At 41.1% G+C, this 24,387-nt stretch overlaps 1 protein-coding gene across 3 annotated transcripts; it reads right to left on the reverse strand.

The window, feature by feature from the left end:
- Positions 1-568: 568 nt before the first annotated feature.
- On the reverse strand, positions 569-7,261 carry LOC139413584 (Fas apoptotic inhibitory molecule 2b). 3 transcript variants are annotated; one of them, XM_071161109.1, is made up of 13 exons: positions 6,884-7,121; positions 5,787-5,825; positions 5,261-5,315; positions 4,913-4,980; positions 4,614-4,678; positions 4,449-4,502; positions 2,816-2,869; positions 2,458-2,497; positions 2,267-2,304; positions 1,712-1,799; positions 1,494-1,589; positions 1,122-1,175; positions 569-884 (listed from the first exon to the last, which is right to left on the reverse strand). In XM_071161109.1, the coding sequence occupies exons 1-13, from the start codon at positions 6,896-6,898 to the stop codon at positions 735-737; spliced, it is 816 nt and encodes a 271-aa protein (XP_071017210.1). In that variant the 5' UTR covers positions 6,899-7,121; the 3' UTR covers positions 569-734. The 3 variants fall into 3 exon arrangements, with proteins under 3 accessions (XP_071017210.1, XP_071017209.1, XP_071017211.1); XM_071161108.1 differs by having other exon boundaries at positions 5,787-5,828; XM_071161110.1 differs by lacking the exon at positions 5,787-5,825 and having other exon boundaries at positions 6,884-7,261.
- Positions 7,262-24,387: the final 17,126 nt, after the last annotated feature.

Genomic DNA, 24,387 nt, shown 5'->3' on the forward strand with positions numbered 1-24,387 from the left:
ATCAAGAATGATCCACCAACCAAAGCACATCCAGACAACTTGACACAACTGTGGGAAGCAATGGAGTTAACATGGGCCAGCATCCCTTTTGGAATGATTTTGACACCTTGTAGAGTCAATGCCCTGACAAATCGAGGCTGTTCTGAAGGTGTTGTTAATGTTTGGTATACTCAGTGTATCGCTCTATTATATGTGGGAATACTTTGGAAAAGTTTTCCAAAATTAAAATGTTGGTGTTTTTACAGCCTATGTCAAAAATAAAAATAACATTTGCTCAGTAAACTTGGGGGGGCCAAATAAAATCCCCAGCGGACCGTCAGTTTGGGAACCCTGTCCTAGTTAATATTAGCCTAGGGCTCTATTCAATCCGTATTGCGGAAGTTCAGCTTTGGCATAGACTGCATTCACAGTAAATGTTGCATATGTCAGCTCAATTGAAAATTACTTAAACATGTATATTGCGCAATCTGTCACACTTCAGCGATACAGATTGAAAAGAGAGCCTTAATGCTGTTTATCTTTATTTGCTTTCGCTCCCCAGCTACTCAATTGAATGGTAAACAGTCTGTCACGACATGAGACTCTTTTATTGACCACAGAAGAGCCAGGGTCGTTTGAGAAGAAGACGGAAATGAAATGAGCTCTTAGAACGTAAGGTTGAGGGAGATTGGGCTGAATGTAAATGAGAAACAGACAGATTGAGAGACAGAAGGGTAGACAAATAGATAGAAGAATTAGTCGCGGCTCCCTCCAAAACACGAAAGTAGGAAGCTGAACAGGTATATAATGTCCAGGTAGAGGTTCAGGGTGGCAAAGACGTACTCCTCTGGACTCATAGTGTAGCGCTTGTTGCCTATCAGCAGCTGGGTGTCAAACGCCAGGAACTGAGAGAGAGAGAGAGAGAGAGAGAGAGAGAGAGAGAGAGAGAGAGAGAGAGAGAGAGAGAGAGAGAGAGAGAGAGAGAGATAGATAAAAAAGGGTTTTATTGTCACGTACACCATTTTGCTACAGGCTGTAACCCAATGATTAGGGCCAGGAGTTTGTCCTGACCACGTGACCTTGACCAGAAAAAACTCTGGGTCTTGCCAATGATGAATGTGTGTTGAATATCTGCCACTCACCAGAGTGAAGAGGATAGCTCCTATCACAGCGTAGATGGCTTGTAACCAGGGAACCTGGGGGGGTAAGAATGTTATCGAACAGCGCTAAGATACAGGCCACTAATTTAGGAAAGACACGGGCTCTTCCAGATCATCTATGAGATTACCCTTCAGCTAATCCTTCTTATTCATGCTAGTATGCTACCCACCCGAATAGGGTGAGCGAGGGCCAAAAGCCTTACCGTCACTCTATATATAAACTCACTGTCACAACTATTCTTATTGCGGTCTGGAAAGATACGCACAGCCATTACACCATCAATATCTAGTTCTGCTTATGTACAGTGTCAATGGAAGCTGATGGAAGCTAAGCAGACAAGACAGGCTACTTACATATCCAAAAGGGATGACGATGGAGAGTATGATGCAACAGTACAGCATGACCATGGTCAGGACAAACAGGACTCCCTGGTAAGAGGTGAAGTCAATCTACAGTAGGAAACGAGGGAGAGAGAATAATGGTGTTTTGTTAAAATGCACTCATGATCAATCAATTGGATTGTGCCATGGCTCATAAAACAATGTTATGAAGATGGGTTCATTTTTCTCACCTTGGTCTGGAAGCTGAAGATGGTGACAGACATACACACCACAGCAGTGATGCCCAGACACAGGACCACAGACTTGGTGTTGTAGAAGCTGGAGAGAGAGAGAGTAAAGACAGACATTGATTAATCCATCAATTAGTTATAAAGAAATAAAGCAATAACACTTGCTTGTCTTTTCCTAATTGCACTGACTTTGCTGATAACTACTTTCACGAGGAAAAATGTAACTACTATGACTGTGATCTGTGGTTGTCTCACCTAGATGTAGCTATCTATAGATGAATGCACTAACTAAGTTAGTCTGGATAAAAGTTTCTGCTAAATGACTAAAATGTGAAATGTAGTCATCCTTCCCATCCATGTGGATGTTGATAGATGTGTTCATTCTTATCTTCATCTTATCTTCATCATTTATTTCAACATATGTTTATAATTGAGACAGGAGTTTGACCGGTTCCTGTGACCTGGCCAGGAAAAACTCCTAGCCCCACCGATGGCAACATCTGAGTCCCCCAACCAACCCTACCCACACATGAAACACACAAGTTAGTCATTTACCTGGACACAAAGCCCATCATGCAGGCCAGGCTGAGAGTCTGAGAGCAGGAGAGAGGAAGGCATGCAGACAGAGCCAAGATAGGTATAGAGCAGAGTCAATGAGGTACACAGACAGACGGACGGGCAGGGAGACTATTGGGTACATGCTATTCTCTTGAATTGCTCTAATATTTATTCCTCATTATACTCACAAAGAGAGACAGCAGAATGAGGTTCCAGGGAAACTGCCTCCTGTTATAGAGATGAAGAGAATTCAGGATGGTAAATTCACTCTTTCATATTGCATGTTATCATTCTACCATCATTGTATGACTACCATTTACTGTGGATGATCACAACCCTAATCTATGAAGGATGTTAGAAATACCGTATTAACGTGTTATATCTGCTTAATACATGTGTAAAGTGTTGGTGTTCATGCATATTAAAACTACATTTAACTATTTGATTGATTGAATGTCCCATCTGGTTTTTGACGTGACAGCCCAGATGTGACGTAAGTGCTGCGTACTGCCCAGATTGTCATTTTCATAGGAGGGAGACTATTACCTGATTTGTTCACCACAGCAGTTCAGTGCGATGTAGGTGGCCAAGAACATCATGCTGTCGAAAGCCAAAAAAGAAACCAGTTCATTATTAGCACAATTACATGGCTGAATCCCAAATCACCCCCTTCCCCTCACCCTGTTATTTGCACGTTCACGCACGCCTCCGAAATATGCACAAGTGTCCCAAAACTGAGGGAGTGAAAATTATGAAGGGTTTAGGGGCTAACTGGCTCATTCCACAGAATTAGTGTCTTTTGCATCCCTCTGATATTTTAAGTTGAAATTGTGTACTAATATTGAATTAGAATTTTGAAAGCCTATTATATTAAATTAAGTGCCCTTTAATATAGACAACATGGGGAATTAAATCAGTCAGATTTTATATGAATATAAACTTGCTGAAGTACCAAAATAGGTCATTTTGACATCATGTCCCTCTGTGACTTCAAGGAAAATGTTTACCCGCTTCATTTAATTTTTCAACACAATTGTAAAGCTCTAGTTATTTTGTTTATTTGACAAAGTCATTTCTGAAGATTATTATTTAATGTGGTTAGTGAATCCTTTACGTCTGTCCCTCATTTTAAGATCCACCCTGTTACTTGAGCTGAACTCCCGTTTTAATATGGTGAAACTATTCCCTTTTCATTATTTTTTTCAAAAGCAACATCTAATAGTCAAATAGTGTAAAAACATGTGAGCTGGTTCATCTCTTTTTACCCATTTGGTGGTGTGTTGTGGTGAAAAACTGAGCGGGTCGAGCTTAACATGTCAACCCTGTTATGCAGAGATAGACAGGATAGAAATGTTTTAACAATACATTTAAAAATGGTGAATCTTGCATTCAATTACCACACAACAACCTCCCATTCCCTCTGTCACAAGGGGATTCATGGCTGATTTATGAAGTCTTCACCCCTGTTATTTTATTTGACACTTAATAGGCACTTATTATAGTATTTTTTTTATTTAACCCTTATGAGATGGGAACATTTTGTTTTTTTATTAAGTTAAACATGCTTTTTATGACAGAATGTTAAAATTAGGTTTAAAAAATGTTGTTGACCAAGTTACACTTCTCAGAAGATACTGACTTGGTGGAACAACCCAATTAGACCCTCCTATAGCCACTTCGACCGAGTCAGCTATGCTGCCGGTTTCAGAACAAAGTGGTATAGCATAACGCATCGCACTATTTTGGAGTTTGATCAATTTAACACAAAATAATGGAGAGGCGTGCCTAATTCTGAGTCACCTGTATTTGTTTGTCAGATGTTGAGGCTTGGTACATGTAACATATGAAATACCACCCAAATTAAATATTTAACTGCTACTGAGGTGTATATCTTGTAAAACGACAGGGGGAACTTTCTCATTTGTATTTCGGGCTTGTCTTATTATTTAAATGTGGAACATGAATTGCATCATTCAAGTCTCGAGTGTGTTCCGAAGTTGATGGGTTTATTTGATCCCCTTGCCACTCTTGAAGTCACCCTATGAGATCCGCCAGCAACACGTGACAACAGAGGGCCCTGCGAGAGAGTTGATAGGGGCAAGGGGCTTGGGGCTGGTTTGGGAGTAACCGTCGGATGAAAAGTGAGGGCATGTCAATCAAGATGTTTGTTGTCACTTACTAGGAGCACATGTACAGGTGGGGGTGTGCCTGAATGTAAAACCTCACTGGTGCACTGTGGAGAGATGAGAGAGTGTTACACTATGTTGAGTACACACACACACACAGACACATACACACACACTCATTTTGGATATATTTACAATGTAATGGATATGATACATACCAGAATGTGAAGAGAGCAACAATGGCCACAGTCACAAAGAGTTGGATCATCAGGATGGCATAGACCTTTAACAATACAGAGAGGAGGAATAAGAGGGGATGGCCAAGATTCACCCTCAGTATACTATACTGCATGCTGGATCATGCATGGGGGACATGTTTAAAGAAGTCAGTGTAGCTCAGTTACAGTAATATTATTATCTGGATCGTATTTATTTGGGCACACAGTGGAAAAAATGAGTGTTTCTAATTGGACGAGTATTTCTTATAAGTCCAGGTTGTCCCTCCCTGTTTCAGTACCTTTCTGATGAAGATCCTCCTGACGGCCTGGTCGTCCCAGGAGAACTGGGTCTGCATCTCCTCATAGTCTGACAGGGAGGGAAGAGGGTTAAACATCTTGTTAAAACAGCAGATGTGTGTAAGGATTCACCTCTATCCTCTGGGTACATCACACGCTGTAATGTTCATTGCTGCCCATCTATCTTTGTTCTATAGTAAGGTGTGTGTGTGTGTGTGTGTGTGTGTGTGTGCAACCGGATGTAGAAGAAGAGCACTACATAATGTAGCCATAAAGGAGCCCATTGTTAAAGGGGATGAGATATTCCTGTGTAACTGACTATTATAGATACAAAGACGTTTTGATATTACCTGCAGTAGCCTCTTCATAGCTGGGTGGGTACTCTTTGCCTGTCTTTGGAGACACCTGAATATATGGTGAGAGACACAAATGGTCAGAGATACCAGTCGTTAGAAGTAGTATCAAACTGAAATACACTTTAACAAAACTTCAGAAAACACTTCACCCTTACAGGGCCGGCTCGCCCTTAACACGGATCACGTTGTGCATGTAGAGCCCCCGATCGCTAGGGGCCCCACAATTGAATAACATTTATGGAAAACACTTAGGCTATGGATGAAAGTTTGAATAGTAAAATACACAAAATGTAAATTTGATATTTAGTAGTGCATAAGCAGGTTTCCTCTTGTTATGTCAGTCACTGAATGACATAGCGATGAACCATGGCTTTAAATGGACTAATGTTCTCTTGAGTCATGTTTTGTGTCCATATAAAAAAAAACTTTTCGCAAGAGGTGGGGGGGGCATCCAACCAAATCTCAATGGGGCCCGCAAAAGGCTAGAGCCGGCCCTGCACTCTTATAGTATAAAACTCACTTCATTCAACTCAACTTCTTTCAACTCAACTTCCTTTTGCTGCTATAAAACAAAATGGCCAGGTGAAGTATAACAGTTGAAGTTTAACAAACAATTTATGAACATGCTATTTTGTATTCTATGATTCTATTCATGCATTCAACTCCTCATGATCCACTGAAAATCCAGATAGGCTACATGTAGAGGCCTGTATCAGTGTAAACAAGCCTCCATGTTTCATCAGTGTTTAGGATAGGATAAGGATTAGGATACTCTTAGTAGGCAGCCATCTTAGTTTTGCCGACTTATGCTGCATTCGTAACCAAGTGGGAGGTGGGAATTTACAAATTTTGATGTCACAAATACCAGTTGGATGCATTCACATGCTGTAAACTCGTTCACAAATGTTGATTGGCTACAAGCTGCGTAAACCATAAACTAAAAGTACAGTTGTCATGCTTGTAAAAAAATATATAATTTTCAAAAACCATATTAATAGATTGCTTTCTATAAATAATGTTTTGTCGTTGCATTTAACTGCTGAAAATGATGTTATCGCAGTCCTTTCCTTAGTTGGTGATGTCAGAGGTCAGCATGTGGGAGAAGTGAGAGCTCAAGATGATAGACGAGTTTCCCACTAGTAATTACCAGTTGGAGGGTCATTCAAGTGGATTTTTCCCAGTCGTATTTGTTAAATTCCCAGTTGGTTATGAACACATCAATAGATGGTGCGTTCCTCTGCCCAGGCGTTGCTGACGCATGCCAGATCTTACAATGACTGGATAGGTATTTAACATATAACTTAACCACATATTATGTTATAGCAATCTGGTGCCTGGCGGCACAGTCGATGACGTGGCACACAACCATTGGTTGATCCATGTAACGTCTGAGCAGGGGAACGCGTGTACAGTGAATGAGTATAACATTATAGAAAGATAAATATTTGTCCATCTCTCTTTCTCCGTTTTTTAGATTATATTTTCGATGATATTCACAGTATATCACAGAGAGAAAACCACAAATAATGTCTGGAATTGGAAATTCAGAACAGCAACCAATTTCTGCTCACCTCAGCTTTGAAGCACTAATCTGGTAAGAGAGAAAGACATCTTTACCTTTCCCTTGGTCATGTTTGCGTCTTTTTTTGAATCCCTTTAGTGTTGACTTTCTGTTGTTTACGGTGTTGTTGTTGTCCTTGTTCTTATGATGTCATTCAGGCTTGTCAACATCAGTAGTAGATTTCCTTCTATATGATGAAGCTCCCTCTGTGTCCTTTTCTTTTTGTGTCCCTTCCGTCTTGTTTCTGTTATTTTCTTCTAGGTTTCCCTCAGTTGTGGTACAGTAGAAGAGAGAGATTGAAGTTGTTCTTACAGTGGCTGTGCTGAATCTGTCTCCACTGTGCAGATTACAACCAACCAAGCCCTATATAGAGCACTATTAGGAGGTTAATCCCTTTCCAACCCTGATCGCATTTCCCCCCATATCTCTGCTCTAATGAGGCCGTTCGAGCAACATCCAGGTAAGGTTCCAGCATTGGGACGTGCAGGAATGCACCACTGCCTTAACTCAGAAAGGGGTGGTTGATATTTTGAAGTAACGGGGGGGGGGGGGGGACATATCTGAATTACATGTGTGTTATGTAGCATACTGACCCCCATAGCAGAATTACAGTAGTAGGAAGGGGGCCTCTGCCAGTCAAACCCATCCCACACATCATCCATATCGATTTTAATAATACACTTTATAAACCTTTTAGAAAACCATCAATAATATCCACCTCTTTGTCTCTCTGTCTGTCTGGCCCTCTCCTCCCCCTGATTCCTCTATCTAGACCAGCAGTCCCCAACCAATTCCACAATTCCGTGAATGATAGTCCTCAAGAGCCATTAGAAACATTATTTCATATAACTTATTATCTAATCAACCATGTCTTTTCTGAATGAATTTCAAATAATACAATAAATAGATAGGAAAAACACAGCTCTTGTGAAACAGTGCCATCATGTCTTTGTGTAAGACTAGTTTAGTAACAACCAGGTAGGATTAATGAGATAGAGGTTAAGGACATTATGTTCCTGAGACGACCCACACATAGAATCATAATGGGATTTACCTGAAACAGTCATACCACAACAACCTTTGATCTTGAGCTGTAACATTCATTAAGATCCTTTTCTAGAACCTATTGTCTTATCTAACCTCTAGTCTCCCTATTCCACTGCTATCACACAGTATCTACATGGAAAGCATAAGTCAACAACAGTATGGTTATTGTGAGAAACTCCTATCTGCTTTCCTTGTGGCTCAGGTATGACATAGCTTGACTGAAACTAGAAAATCAGACAAGGCTTTTGTTTCTCACAGTTATGCCTGTCTGTGGTTATCTATCCTAGTCCTTGGTTGCCATCACTGTGCTTTATTTCTTGATCAATCATAAGAGCCATACCACCAGCCTATTTACAAATGCTGAAGTATTCAAACATATCCATGACACACACAACATAACAATTGTTTATGAAGTCAAATAAGTTGACCCACACACATGATCATAATAAGATTTAACAGAGCCAGAGGGAGTGGTTTGAAAGAATAGATGCTCTACTCTACTCTACTCTACTCTACTCTACTCTACTCTACTCTACTCTACTCTACTCTACTCTAGTAGCACTGTCTGGAACAGGACTGCCAGCACAACCTGGATATCCCTGATGGAAAACAGTGATTGGATTCCTGATTGGACTGTCCTGTTAGTAAGTGTGAAGGGCACAGCCTAAAGTTTAGGCAGTACATTTCCACTTCCACATCCCATGCCTATAGAGGGCAGCAGAAACCAGGTCAGGTGCTGAGAGTGCCAGTAGGCTTGAGAATGATCGGCAGGTGATTGCAGATTGAGAGGGGGCTTGATTAGCTTATGTTATGTTATGTTATATGATATTATGTTATGTTATATGATATTATGTTATGTTATATGATACTATGTTATGTTATGTTATATGATATTATGTTATGTTATATGATATTATGTTATGTTATGTTATATGATATTATGTTATGTTATATGATACTATGTTATGTTATGTTATATGATATTATGTTATGTTATATGATATTATGTTATGTTATGTTATATGATATTATGTTATGTTATATGATATTATGTTATGTTATATGATATTATGTTATGTTATGTTATATGATATTATGTTATGTTATATGATATTATGTTATGTTATATGATATTATGTTATGTTATGTTATATGATATTATGTTATGTTATATGATATTATGTTATGTTATATGATATTATGTTATGTTATGTTATATGATATTATGTTATGTTATATGATATCATGTTAATGCATGCCTTTTTGTTTATTTTTTACAATTATTTTAATCACCAACAATTGAACATCTATGAACTGCTTAGGGTTGCTGACTACAGAGCCTGGAAAGAGCTCACCCTGGTATTTAAGCTCTCTTTTTAGACACATGTAGCCAAAACCCTGTTCACTTTTGTGTAAAAATCAGACTGTGATACCAATTCTTGGTATACAGTCTGAAACAAAGCACTGCAAAAACTTGGAAAGTTTTCTTACAAGCCAGAATGTTGAATAATATTACATTTGAACATACTGGTTGTTTGTGAGGTTGGTCCTTCAGCTTGTCAAAAATGTTACCCAACTTTTTTGAGTGCTTTTGAGTGCTTTTTGATACTGGCTTTGGGATTTCCTGGCACATGTCCAAAATCATGTAAATACCTGCAAGACTTCCGTTAGTACAGTGCCTTCGGAAAGTATTCAGACCCATTCCCCTTTTCCACATTTTGCTACGTTACAGCCTTATTCTAAAATGTATTAAATGATTTTCTCATCAATCTACACACAATACTCCAAAACAACAAAGCATAAACAGGTTTGTTTTATTTTTTGAATCAACAGAAATACCTTATGAGACTCGAAACTGAGCTCAGGTGCATCTTGTTTCCATTGATCATCCTTGAGATGTTTCTACAACTTGATTGGAGTCCACCTGTGGTAAATTCAATTGACTGGACATGATTTGGAAAGGCACACACCTGTCTATATAAGGTCCCACAGTTGACAGTGCATGTCAGAGAAAAAACCAAGCCATGAGGTCGAAGGAATTGTCCGCAGAGCTCTGAGACATTGATTGTGATTGATTGATTGTGTCAAGGCACAGATCTGGGGAAGGGTACCAAAAAATGTCTGCAGCATTGAAGGTCCCCAAGAACACAGCGGACTCCACCATTCTCAAATGGAAGAAGTTTGGAACCTCCAAGACTCTTCCTAGAGCTGGCCTCCCAGCCAAACTGACCAATCGGGGGAGTAGGGCCTTGGTCAGGGAGGTGACCAAGAACCCGATGGTCATTCTGACAGAGCTTAAATGTTCCTCTATGGAGATGGGAGAACCTTCCAGATGGACAACCATCTCTGCTGCACTCCACCAATCAGGCTTTTATGGTAGAGTGGCCAGACGGAAGCCACTCTTCAGTAAAGGGCACATGACAGCCCGCTTGGAGTTTGCCGAAAGGCATATAAAGGACTCTCAGACCATGAGAAGCAAAAATATTCTCTGGTCTGAAGAAACCAAGATTCAACTCTTTGGCCTGAATGACATGATCACGTCTGGAGGAAACCTGGCACCATCCCTACGATGAAGCATGGTGGTGGCAGCATCATGTTGTGGGGATGTTTTTTAGTGGCAGGGACTGGGAGTCTAGTTCAGATTGAGTATAAGATGAAGGGAGCCAAGTACAGAGAAATCCTGGAGCAAAGGTTCACCTTCCAACAGGACAACAAACCTAAGCACACAGCCAAGACAACGCAAGAGTGGCTTCAGGACAGATCTCTGAATGTCCTTGAGTGGCCCAGACTTGAACGTGATCGAACATCTCTGGAGAGACCTGAAAATAGCTGTGCAGCGACGCTCCCCATCCAACCTGACAGAGCTTGAGAGGATCTGCAGAGAAGAATGGGAGAAACTCCTCAAATACAGGTGTGCCAAGCTTGTGGTGTCATACCCAAGAAGACTCCAGGCTGTAATCGCTGCCAAAGGTGCTTCAACAAAGTAGTAAAAGGTCTGAATACTTATGTAAATGTGATTTTTCAGTTTTTTTAATTTTTAGTAAGTTTGCAAACATTTCTGAAAACCTGTTTTTGCTTTGTCATTATGGGATATTGCGTGCAGATTGATGATGGCAAAAAAAAGATTTCATCCATTTTAGAATTAGGCTGTAACGTAACAAAATGTGGAAAAGGTCTAGGGGTCTGAATAGTTTCCGAAAGCACTGTATGCATGTATCGGGTGCATGTACTTCTTGTGCACTGCCTTAGCTGATGAGCGAACAAGTATTGATTGCCACACACAGAGACCCACATTTTGTCTGAAATTTTGACCCGACTAAAAACCAACCCCTTGGACAATTGGCAGAGAATGTAACTATCTTCACTTATGCTTACTTACTTACACCTTATATGCACACATTCAGACAGGTCAAGGAACATTATGTCAAAACCCCTAGACATAGTGAGAACTAGCCCAAGATGTACTCTTAAGGATCCCACCATTACTAGTTCAGGTCCAAGGACCTTATATGTTATTTTCAGAGGTAGACTGGCTCTGGCAGCCAAAACAGACCCGTTACACACTGGTGTTTGGAAAAGGCTAGATACAGTGCCTTGCGAAAGTATTCGGCCCCCTTGAACTTTGCGACCTTTTGCCACATTTCAGGTTTCAAACATAAAGATATAAAACTGTATTTTTTTGTGAAGAATCAACAACAAGTGGGACACAATCATGAAGTGGAACGATTTATTGGATATTTCAAACTTTTTTAACAAATCAAAAACTGAAAAATTGGGCGTGCAAAATTATTCATCCCCCTTAAGTTAATACTTTGTAGCGCCACCTTTTGCTGCGATTACAGCTGTAAGTCGCTTGGGGTATGTCTCTATCAGTTTTGCACATCGAGAGACTGAAATGTTTTCCCATTCCTCCTTGCAAAACAGCTCGAGCTCAGTGAGGTTGGATGGAGAGCATTTGTGAACAGCCGTTTTCAGTTCTTTCCACAGATCCTCGATTGGATTCAGGTCTGGACTTTGACTTGGCCATTCTAACACCTGGATATGTTTATTTTTGAACCATTCCATTGTAGATTTTGCTTTATGTTTTGGATCATTGTCTTGTTGGAAGACAAATCTCCGTCCCAGTCTCAGGTCTCCATCAGGTTTTCTTCCAGAATGGTCCTGTATTTGGCTCCATCCATCTTCCCATCAATTTTAACCATCTTCCCTGTCCCTGCTGAAGAAAAGCAGGCCCAAACCATGATGCTGCCACCACCATGTTTGACAGTGGGGATGGTGTGTTCAGCTGTGTTGCTTTTACGCCAAACATAACGTTTTGCATTGTTGCCAAAAAGTTCAATTTTGGTTTCATCTGACCAGAGCACCTTCTTCCACATGTTTGGTGTGTCTCCCAGGTGGCTTGTGGCAAACTTTAAACGACACTTTTTATGGATATCTTTAAGAAATGGCTTTCTTCTTGCCACTCTTCCATAAAGGCCAGATTTGTGCAATATACGACTGATTGTTGTCCTATGGACAGAGTCTCCCACCTCAGCTGTAGATCTCTGCAGTTAATCCAGAGTGATCATGGGCCTCTTGGCTGCATCTCTGATCAGTCTTCTCCTTGTATGAGCTGAAAGTTTAGAGGGACGGCCAGGTCTTGGTAGATTTGCAGTGGTCTGATACTCCTTCCATTTCAATATTATCGCTTGCACAGTGCTCCTTGGGATGTTTAAAGCTTGGGAAATCTTTTTGTATCCAAATCCGGCTTTAAACTTCTTCACAACAGTATCTCGGACCTGCCTGGTGTGTTCCTTGTTCTTCATGATGCTCTCTGCGCTTTTAACGGACCTCTGAGACTATCACAGTGCAGGTGCATTTATATGGAGACTTGATTACACACAGGTGGATTGTATTTATCATCATTAGTCATTTAGGTCAACATTGGATCATTCAGAGATCCTCACTGAACTTCTGGAGAGAGTTTTCTGCACTGAAAGTAACTGGGCTGAATAATTTTGCACGCCCAATTTTTCAGTTTTTGATTTGTTAAAAAAGTTTGAAATATCCAATAAATGTCGTTCCACTTCATGTTTGTGTCCCACTTGTTGTTGATTCTTCACAAAAAAATACAGTTTTATATCTTTATGTTTGAAACCTGAAATGTGGCAAAAGGTCGCAAAGTTCAAGGGGGCCGAATACTTTCGCAAGGCACTGTACCTAATTGGTACAGGTGGTCCCTCTGTCTCTGTCTGTCTTCCATAAACACACGTTGTAACATGGAGATATGGCCATCTGGGAACACTAACCATAACCCTAACCTTTTGTTTTTTTGAAAATAAATCATCGCTGATGTCTCACTGGTAAAATTGATACACACTTTTTTATAGGGTTAGGGTTAGTTATCTCACACGGCCATAATACATATTATGTCCACGTTACCTTAAAGGGGCTTTCTGCAGTTGAAACAATACCAAAACGTTTACCCCACCTCTGTTTTGGTAAAAAGCTGACGGATGGACCTGGAGAAATGTAACCACTCTTAAAATTGTAGACAGAGCTATTAATGCACGGACAAAATGATAGTTTTATACATTTACAATGTTTACAAAAATTGTCATAAAACATGAGGCATTATTTATTAATAAGTAATATTCCTCTACTCTAATCAATGTGTATGTAATGAATTTACAAATCCAAAGATGGATTTAGCATCTGCGGATTGCCCTTTTAATCATTAAGGGGGAGGGGGACTAAACGGACTTTAGATCAGCACCCAGCAGCAATCCTACTCCAATCGGGTCAGCAGCTTGCTGTGGCATGCTCATTACGACCGCTAGATGGTGACAGTGTACCATCTGTAAAGTTATGGTCATAGATGTAAAACGTTCTATATCTATGGTTATGGTGTCATACTCTGCTGTATGGTTCTTTACATTACTGTAAGAATACACAAAACCCTGATGGGAAATGGTATTCTCTGGGTGTGCTATTTACAGATTGGCTGTGTACAGGTACAGTGATCAACAACTGTGAATTGGGAGCAGTGCAACAAAAACAACAACACAGAGTTACACAGAAACAAACGTACAGTAAATAACAAAATAAAAATGGAAAAATCTATGTACAGTGTGTGCAAATGTATTTAAATAGGCCATGCAAAATAATTACAATTTAGCATTAATAATGAAGTGATATATGTGCAGATGATGATGACTTGCATGACATTGCTGGGCCATATTTAGTGTAGTTGTCCAACTTTATCTGTCTGTCTGTCTGTCTGTCTGTCTGTCTGTCTGTCTGTCTGTCTGTCTGTCTGTCTGTCTGTCTGTCTGTCTGTCTGTCTGTCTGTCTGTCTGAGTCCCTCTGTTGTTATGTCAACTGCTTGTTTCTCTTTTACTGTGCAAATCAAATCAAATCAAACCAAATTGTATTTGTCACATACACATGGTTAGCAGATGTTAATGCGAGTGTAGCTAAATGCTTGTGCTTCTAGTTCCGACAATGCAGTAATAACCAACAAGTAATCTAACTAACAATTCCAAAACTACTGTCTTATACACAGTGTAAGGGGATAAAGAATATGTACATAAAGATATATGGATGAGTGATGGTACAGAGCAGCATAGGCAAGATACAGTAGATGGTATTGAGTACAGTATATACATATGAGATGAGTATGTAAACAAAGTGGCATAGTTAAAGTGGCTAGTGATACATGTATTACATAAGGATGCAGTAGATGATATAGAGTACAGTATAGGTATCTCTCCCCCTTATAATTTGGGATCAAATATGCTTTGAAAGCAAACATGTTGACATGAGTACCCTGATATCGGGGAATTTGTGCCATTCTGAAAAAATTGTTAGATACATATGAGATGAATAATGTAGGGTATGTAAACATTATATTAGGTAGCATTGTTTAAAGTGGCTAGTGATATATTTTACATAATTTCCCATCAATTCCCATTATTAAAGTGGCTGGAGTTGAGTCAGTGTGTTGGCAGCAGCCACTCAATGTTAGTGGTGGCTGTTTAACAGTCTGATGGCCTTGAGATAGAAGCTGTTTTTCAGTCTTTCGGTCCCAGCTTTGATGCACCTGTACTGACCTCGCCTTCTGGATGATAGCGGGGTGAACAGGCAGTGGCTCGGGTGGTTGTTGTCCTTGATGATCTTTATGGCCTTCCTGTAACATTGGGTGGTGTAGGTGTCCTGGAGGGCAGGTAGTTTGCCCCCGGTGATGCGTTTTGCAGACCTCACTACCCTCTGGAGAGCCTTACGGTTGTGGGCGGAGCAGTTGCCGTACCAGGCGGTGATACAGCCCGCCAGGATGCTCTCGATTGTGCATCTGTAGAAGTTTGTGAGTGCTTTTGGTGACAAGCCGAATTTCTTCAGCCTCCTGAGGTTGAAGAGGCGCTGCTGCAAAGAGCAGATAAAGGGGGATTCATAAAATATGAATAGCAACTGCAGGGAATATTTACCATAGAGTGGAACCGACTATATTGGTTCATAATTGATGCATGATTGACTTTTCGTAGTTTAGTCATTCACAGTATTGTTTTTCTTACTTGATAAACTTCAGTTCTAGAATTACATCATTCATATGTTATGTAGTCTGTGACGCACTTGCTATCTCTTCAGCTGTAATCATCCACTAGGTGGCGCATGAAGACCTCTTTTCGTGCCGTGTGTTCTAGACAGTGCAGTGTTCTACACTGTACATTCTGTTCCCAAAGCTTGGCGCTATTTATACCTTTCAAATCTGCTCTCTCTAGCTGAAAAACATTTGTGAGGTTTTGGCTTCCTTGCTTGACAAAGTGCAGTATTTTAGGGTACAATCAGGTAAAGAAGCCATCAATCTGGTGCCAGAGTGAATATGTAGCTTCACTGACAGCTGGCTGGTAATTCAATGCAAACATTTTCAAAAATAAAACTGCCATAAAGTACTTTAATTCATATCTGTCTGATGTGAAAGCACTACATTATTTGTAAGGGACGGGATCAATGACTTACATAAACCCTGGAATGCGAAAGCTATGTATTGGCCAATAAGAGGTTTGAAGCCACTGTTGTGTTGGCCACATTGGCACTCCCCAGAAGAAGCAGTCCTCCATAGGAATTAATCACATTTCAATTCAAACAAAATCATATATATATTTAAGTATTTTTGTAGTTGTAGTGAAGACAGTAACATTAGTACTTTCTAAATAATTATACTTGAAGAAAAATGCTTTTATATATATTTTTTTAAATGTTTAGGTCACATAATATCAATTAACCTTTGCATTAAGGTATATGTAATATAATCATATATTAAACTTGTCAAACACAAATGTAGACATTAATAAATTCATTTTTTATAGCTTCCAAAATATGTTTTACAATGGTGGGTGAGTAAGAAAGATCAAGGCAAGTATATACACAGCACTGTTCAAAAGTTTAGACACACCTACTCATTCAAGGGTCTATCTTTATTTTGACTACTTTCTACATTGTAGAATGACATCAAAACTATGAAATAACACATACAGTGGGGCAAAAAAGTATTTAGTCAGCAACCAATTGTGCAAGTTCTCCCACTTAAAAAGATGAGAGAGGCCTGTAATTTTCATCGTAGGTACACTTCAACTATGACAGACAAAATGAGGGGAAAAAATCCAGAAAATCACATTGTAGGATTTTAAATGAATTTATTTGCAAATTATGGTGGAAAATAAGTATTTGGTCAATAACAAAAGTTTATCTCAATACTTTGTTATATACCCTTTGTTGGCAATGACAGAGGTCAAACGTTTTCTGTAAGTCTTCACAAGGTTTTCACACACTGTTGCTGGTATTTTGGCCCATTCCTCCATGTAGATCTCCTCTAGAGCAGTGATGTTTTGGGGCTGTTGCTGGGCAACACAGACTTTCAACTCCCTCCAAAGATTTTCTATGGGGTTGAGATCTGGAGACTGGGTAGGCCACTCCAGGACCTTGAAATGCTTCTTACGAAGCCACTCCTTCGTTGCCTGGGCAGTGTGTTTGGGATCATTGTCATGCTGAAAGACCCAGCCACGTTTCATCTTCAATGCCCTTGCTGATGGAAGGAGGTTTTCACTCAAAATCTCACGATACATGGCCCCATTCATTCTTTCCTTTACACGGATCAGTCGTCCTGGTCCCTTTGCAGAAAAACAGCCCCAAAGCATGATGTTTCCACCCCCATGCTTCACAGTAGGTATGGTGTTCTTTGGATGCAACTCAGCATTATTTGTCCTCCAAACACGACGAGTTGAGTTTTTACCAAAAAGTTATATTTTGGTTTCATCTGACCATATGACATTCTCCCAATCTTCTTCTGGATCATCCAAATGCTCTCTAGCAAACTTCAGACGGGCCTGAACATGTACTAGCTTAAGCAGGGAGACACGTCTGGCACTGCAGGATTTGAGTCCCTGGTGGCGTAGTGTGTTACTGATGGTAGGCTTTGTTACTTTGGTCTCAGCTCTCTGGAGGTCATTCACTAGGTCCCCCCGTGTGGTTCTAGGATTTTTGCTCACCGTTCTTGTGATCATTTTGACCCCACGGGGTGAGATCTTGCGTGGAGCCTCAGATCGAGGGAGATTATCAGTGGTCTTGTATGTCTTCCATTTCCTAATAATTGCTCCCACAGTTAATTTCTTCTAACCAAGCTGCTTACCTATTGCAGATTCAGTCTTCCCAGCCTGGTGCAGGTCTACAATTTTGTTTCTGGTGTCCTTTGACAGCTTTTTGGTATTGGCCATAGTGGAGTTTGGAGTGTGACTGTTTGAGGTTGTGGACAGGTGTCTTTTATACTGATAACAAGTTCAAACAGGTGCCATTAATACAGGTAACGAGTGGAGGACAGAGGAGCCTCTTAAAGAAGAGGTTACAGGTCTGTGAGAGCCAGAAATCTTGCTTGTTTGTAGGTGACCAAATACTTATTTTCCACCATAATTTGCAAATAAATTCATTAAAAATCCTACAATGTGATTTTCTGGATTTTTTTTCTCATTTTGTCTGTCATAGTTGAAGTGTACCTATGATGAAAATTACAGGCCTCTCTCATCTTTTTAAGTGGGAGAACTTGCACAATTGGTGGCTGACTAAATACTTTTTTGCCCCACTGTATGGAATCCTGTAGTAACCAAAAAAGTGTATACCAAATCAAAATATATGTTATATTTGATATTCTTCAAAGTAGCCACCCATTGCCTTGATGACAGCTTTGCACACTCTTGGCATTCTCTCAACCAGCTTCATGAGGTAGACACCTGGAATGTGTTTCAATTAGGTGTGCCTTGTTAAAAGTTAATTTGTGGAATTTCTTTCCTTCTTAATGTGTTTGAGCCAATCAGTTGTGTCGTGACAAGGTAGGCGTGGTATATGGAAGATAGCCCTATTTGGTAAAAGACCAAGTCCATATTATGGCAAGAACAGCTCAAATAAGCAAAGAGAAATGACAGTCCATCATTACTTTAAGACATGAAGGTCAGTCAATCCGGAACATTATAAGGACTTTGAAAGTTTCTTCAAGTGCAGTCGCAAAACAATCAAGTGCTATGATGAAACTAGCTCTCATGAGGACCGCCACAGGAAAGGAAGACCCAGAGTTACCTCTGCCGCAGAGTATAAGTTCATTAGAATTAACTGCACCTCAGATTGCAGCCCAAATAAATGCTTCACAGAGTTCAAGTAACAGACACATCTCAACATCAACTGTTCAGAGGAGAGTGTATCAGGAGTGAGTGTATAAGGCCTTCATGGTCTATTTGCTGCAAAGAAACCACTACTAAAAGACACCAATAATAAGAAGAGACTTGCTTGGGCCAAGAAACACGAGCAATGGACATTAGACCGGTGTAAATTTGTCCTTTGGTCTGATGAGTCCAAATTTGAGAGTTTTGGTTCCAACTGCCGTGTCTTCGTGAGATGCAGAGTAGGTGAATGAATGATCTCCGCATGTATGTTTCCCACCGTGAAGCATGGAGGGGGATGTGTGATGGTGTTTAGCTGGTGACACTGTCTGTGATTTATTTAGAATTCAAGGCACACTTAACCAGCATGGCTACGACAACATTCTCAAGCGATACGCCATCCCTTCTGGTTTTCGCTTAGATGGACTATCTATTGTTTTTCAACAGGACAATAACCTCTAGGCTGTGTAAGTGTTATTTGACCAAGAAGGAGAGCAGTCATGGGTGATCAGATGACCTGGCCTCCACAATCACCTGACCTCTCATTCTCCGTGGCCGGTGTGAGTAAGACATTTAAACGTGTTAAACCTCGCAAGGCTGCCGGCCCAGACGGCATCCCTAGCCGCGTCCCCAGAGCATGCGCAGACCAGCTGGCTGGTGTGTTTACGGACATATTAAATCTCTCCCTATCCCAATCTGCTGTCCCCACATGCTACAAGATGGCCACTGTTGTTCCTGTACCCAAGAAGGCAAAGGTAAATTAAGTAAATTACTATCGCCTCATAGCACTCACTTCTGTCATCATGAAGTGCTTTGAGAGACTAGTCAAGGATCATATCACCTTCACCATACCTGTCACCCTAGACCCACTTACATTTTCTTACCGCCCCAATTGGTCCACAGACGATGCATTCGTCATCACACTGCACTCTGCCCTATCACATCTGGACAAGAGGAATACCTATGTAAGAATGCTGTTCATTGACTATAGCTCAGCATTCAACACCATAGTACCCTCCAAGCTCATATTTAAGCTTGAGTCCCTGGTTCTCAACCCCGCCCTGTGCAATTGGGTCCTGGACTTAATGACCAGGTGATGAAGGTAGGAAACGACACCTCTACTTCGCTGATCCTCAACACTGGAGCCCCACAAGGGTCACTACTCAGCCCCCTCCTGTACTCCCTGATCACCCATGACTGCGAGGCCATGCACGCCTCCAACTCAATCATCAAATTTGCAGACGACACAACAGTAGTGGGCTTGATTACCAACGACTGGACAGCCTACAGGGAGGAGGTGAGGGCACTCGGAGTGTGGTGTCAGGAAATCAACCTCTCACTCAATGTTAACAAAACAAAGGAAATGATCGTGCACTTCAGGAAACAGCAGAGGGAGCACCGACCTATCCACATCAAAGGGGCAGCAGTAGAGAAGGTGGAAAGTTTAAAGTTTCTCGGGGGTACACATCGCAGACAAACTGAAATGGTTCACCAACACAGACACTGTGGTGAAATTTGGCTTGTCACCTAAAACCTTCACAAACTTCTACAGATGCACAATTGAGAGCATCCTGTCAGGCTGTATCACCGCCTGGTACGGCAACTGCACCACCCACAACCGCAAGGCTCTCCAGAGGGTGGTGTGGTCTGCACAATGCATCACCGGGGGCAAACTATCTGCTCTCTTGGACACCTACAGCACCCGATGTCACAGGAAGGCCAAAAAGATCATCAAGGACAACAACCACCCGAGCCACTGCCTGTTCACCCCGCTACCATCCAGAAGGCGAGGTCAGTACAGGGGCATCAAAGCTGGGACCCTGGAGACTAAAAATAGCTTCTATCTCAAGGCCATCAGACTGTTAAACAGTCATCACTAACACAGAAAGGCTGCTGCCTACATACAGACTTGAAATCATTGGCCACTTTAATAAATGGATCACTAGTCACTTTAATAATGCCACTTTAATAATATTTACATATCTTGCATCACTCATCTCATATGTATATGCTGTATTTTATACCATCTATTGCATCTTGTCTATGCTGTTCTGTCATTGCTCGTCCATGTATTTATGTTTATATACTCTTGCTCCATTCTTTTACTTAGATTTGGGATTATTAGGTAGTTGTTGTGGAACTGTTAGATTACATGTTAGATGTTGCTGCACTTTCAGAACTTGAAACACAAGCATTTCGCTACACTCTCAATAACATCTGCTAACCATGTGTATGTGACCAATAACATTTGATTTGATTTGAATTTAGATGGTTTGGGATGGGTTGGACCGCAGAGTGAAGGAAAAGCAGCCAACAAGTGCTCAGCATATGTGGGAACTCCTTCAAGACTGTAGGAAAAGCATTCCAGGTGAAGCTGGTTGAGAGGATGCCAAGAGTGTGCAAAACTGTCATCAAGGCAAAGGGTGGCTACATTGAAGAATATCAGATATGTATGTTGGTCACAGATACATTAACAATAAAAAGTAGGGACATGGATCAGAAAACCAGTCAGTATCTGGTGTGACCACCATTTGCCTAATGCAGCGCGACACTCATTGGCATAGAGTTGATTTGGCTGTTGATTGTGGACTGCTGAATGTTGTCCCACTCCTCTTCAATGGTTGTGCGAAGTTGCTGGATATTGGCGGGAGTGGGAACTCGCTGTCGTACACATCAATCCAGAGCATCCCAAACAGGCTCAATGGGTGACAGGTCTAGTGCATATGCAGGCCATGGAAGAACTGGGGCATTTTCCCCCTCCAGGAATTGTGTGCAGATCCTTGCGACATGGGGCTCTGCATTATCATGCTGAAACATGAGGTGATGGTGGCGGATGAATGGCACGATAATGGGCCTCAGGATCTCGTCACAGTGTCTCTGTGCATTCAAATTGCCATTGATAAAATGCAATTGTGTTCGTTGTCCGTAGCTTATTTCTGCCCATACCATAACCCCACCGCCACTATGGGGCACACTGTTCACAACATTGACATCAGCAACCGCTTGCCCACACGATGCCATACACACATGTGGTTGTGAGGCCGGTTGGACAAACTACCAAATGCCAAATTCAAAGTTGGAGGTGGCTTATGATAGAGAAGTGAACGTTGAATTATCTGGCAATAGATTAGATGGACATTCCTGCAGTCAGCATGCCAATTGCACACTCCTTCAAAACTTGAGACATATGTGGCATTGTGTTGTGTGACAAAACTTCACATTTTAGTGTGGCCTTTTGTCTCCAGCACAATGTGCACCTGTGTAATGATCATGCTATTTAATCAGATTCTTGAAATGCCACACCTGTCAGGTGGATGGTTTATCTTGGCTAAGGAGAAATGCTCACTAACAGGTATGTAAACACATTTGTGCACACAATTTGAGAGAAATATGATTTTTGTATGGAACAGTTCTGGGATATTTTATTTCAGTTCATGAAACATGGGACCAACATTTTACATGTTGCGTTTATATTTTTGTTCAGTGTATATATACAGTGCCTTCGGAAACTATTCAGACCCCTTGACTTTTTCCACATTTTGTTAGGTTACAGGCTATTCTGAAATTGATTAAATTGTTTGTTTTTTCTCATCAACCTACACACATAATGTGAAAGCAAAAACAGGTTTTAAGAAATGTATAAAAAATAAAACACCTGAAATATCACATTTACATAAGTATTCAGACCCTTTACTCAGTACTTAATTGAAGCACCTTTGGTAGTGATTATAGCCTCGAGTCATCTTGGGTATGACTCTACAAGCTTGGCACAGCTGTATTTGGGGAGTTTCTCCCATTCTTCTCTGCACATCCTCCCAAGCTCTGTCAGGTTGGATGGGGACTGTTGCTGCACAGATATTTTCAGGTCTCTCCAGGGATGTTCGATCGGGTACAAGTCCGGACTCTGGCTGGGCCACTCAAGGACATTCAGAGACATGTCCGGAAGCCACTCCTGCATTGTCTTGGCTGTGTGCTTAGGGTGATTGTCCTGTTGGAAGGGGAACCTTCAACCCAGTCTGAGGTCCTGAGTGCTCTGGAGCAGGATTTCATCAAGGATCTCTCTATACTTTGCTCCATTAATTTTTCCCCGATCCTGACTAGTCTCTCAGTCCCTGCCGTTGAAAAACATTCCCACAGCATGATGCTGCCACCACCATGCTTCACCGTAGGAATGGTGCCAGGTTTCCTCCAGACGTGACGTTTGGCATTCAGGCGAAAGAGTTAAATCTTGGTTTCATCAGACCAGAGAATCTTGTTTCTCATGGTTTGAGAGTCTTTAGGTGCCTTTTGACAAACTTCAAGCAGGCTGTCATGTGCCTTTTACTGAGGAGTGGATTGCTGCCACCACCTGTTCTCGGCGTGATGAGAGGTGTTGGGTTTGCGCCAGACATAGCGTTTTCCTTGATGGACGAAAAAGCTCAATTTTAGTATCATCTGACCATCTGTACCTTCTTTCATATGTTTGGGGAGTCTCCAAAATGTGTTTTAGCGAAGACCAAACGTGTTTGCTTATTCTTTCTTTAATTAATGGCTTTTTTCTGGCCACTCTTCCATAAAGCCCAGCTCTGTGGAGTGTACGGCTTAAAGTGGTCCTATGGACAGATATTCCAATCTCCGCTGTGGAGCTTTGCAGCTCCTTCATGGTTATCTTTGGTCTCTTTGTTGCCTCTGATTAATGCCCTCCTTGCCTGGTCCATGAGTTTTGGTGGGCGGCCCTCTCTTGGCAGGTTTGTTGTGGTCCCCAAGTCTTTCCATTTTTATTAATGGATATAATGGTGCTCTGTGGGATGTTCAAAGTTTTGGATTTATAACCCAACCCTGATCTGTACTTCTGCACAACTTTGTCCCTGACCTGTTTGGAGAGCTTCTTGGTCTTCATGGTGCCACTTGCTTGGTGGTGCCCCATGCTTAGTGGTGTTGCAAACTCTGGGGTCTTTCAGAACAGGTGTATATATATACTGAGATCATGTGACAAATCATGTGACACTTAGATTGCCCACAGGTGGACTTTATTTAACAAATTGTGTGACTTCTGAAGGTAATTGGTTTCACCAGATCTTATTTAGGGGCTTCATAGCAAATGGGGTGAATACATATGCACGCACCACTTTTCCGTTTACAAGTAATTTTTTACATTTCACTTCACCAATTTGGACTATTTTGTGTATGTCCATTACATGAAATCCAAATAAAAATCAATTTAAATTTCAGGTTGTAATGCAACAAAATAGGAAACACGCCAATGGGGATGAATACTTTTGCAAGGCACTGTATCTTGTGGGTCCTCAAATGTTAGATGAGCTCTGAATGCTCACTGTATCTTTCACTGATCATCATCTTTTTAATATCAGGACACATACACACATGCACACACACACATGCATTGCACATGCACACACACACAGATTCTCTCGCCCTTCACTAATCATAATCGCTGTTCTCTTTTGTTAATCTCCAGAAAAGCACAGATGGACGTCAGTTACACTGTGGACACGTCCCGTTGTTTTAACGTTTCTCTGTATGTATCTGGCTCTGCGGCAAGTAGCGCTGGGCTGGGTCAGATGACTTCATCTACTCCGAGTCACGTTCAGAAACACTTGACACATTTACCCACATTATATTCTATCAAATATATTTTGACACGGTTAGCATCCTAAGCATTCTGTCTCTGCATGGTTCATTGTTATATCTGCTCTGTGAGGATGAGTGTGTTCATCTGTAGGTTTTGTGCTTATATAGGACATGTTTGGTAGAGTTAATGGTAATAATGGCTTTTATGTAAGTCGGTGACACAAAAAAAGTCAGAGTTAAGAAGAGTCGTACAGATAAAG

The sequence above is a fragment of the Oncorhynchus clarkii genome, chromosome 7 (genome assembly GCF_045791955.1).
Source record: "Oncorhynchus clarkii lewisi isolate Uvic-CL-2024 chromosome 7, UVic_Ocla_1.0, whole genome shotgun sequence".
NCBI classification, from domain to species: Eukaryota; Metazoa; Chordata; class Actinopteri; order Salmoniformes; family Salmonidae; genus Oncorhynchus; species Oncorhynchus clarkii.

What these genes read in the sequence shown, in the direction of transcription:
- LOC139413584 (XM_071161108.1), bottom strand. An exon ending in CTATGAAGAGGCTACTGCAG is followed by an intron (nt 4,981 to 5,260) that starts GTAATATCAAAA and finishes CCTCCCTGTCAG; the next exon opens with ACTATGAGGAGATGCAGACC. An exon ending in ATGATGGGCTTTGTGTCCAG is followed by an intron (nt 1,800 to 2,266) that starts GTAAATGACTAA and finishes CTCTCTCTCCAG; the next exon opens with CTTCTACAACACCAAGTCTG.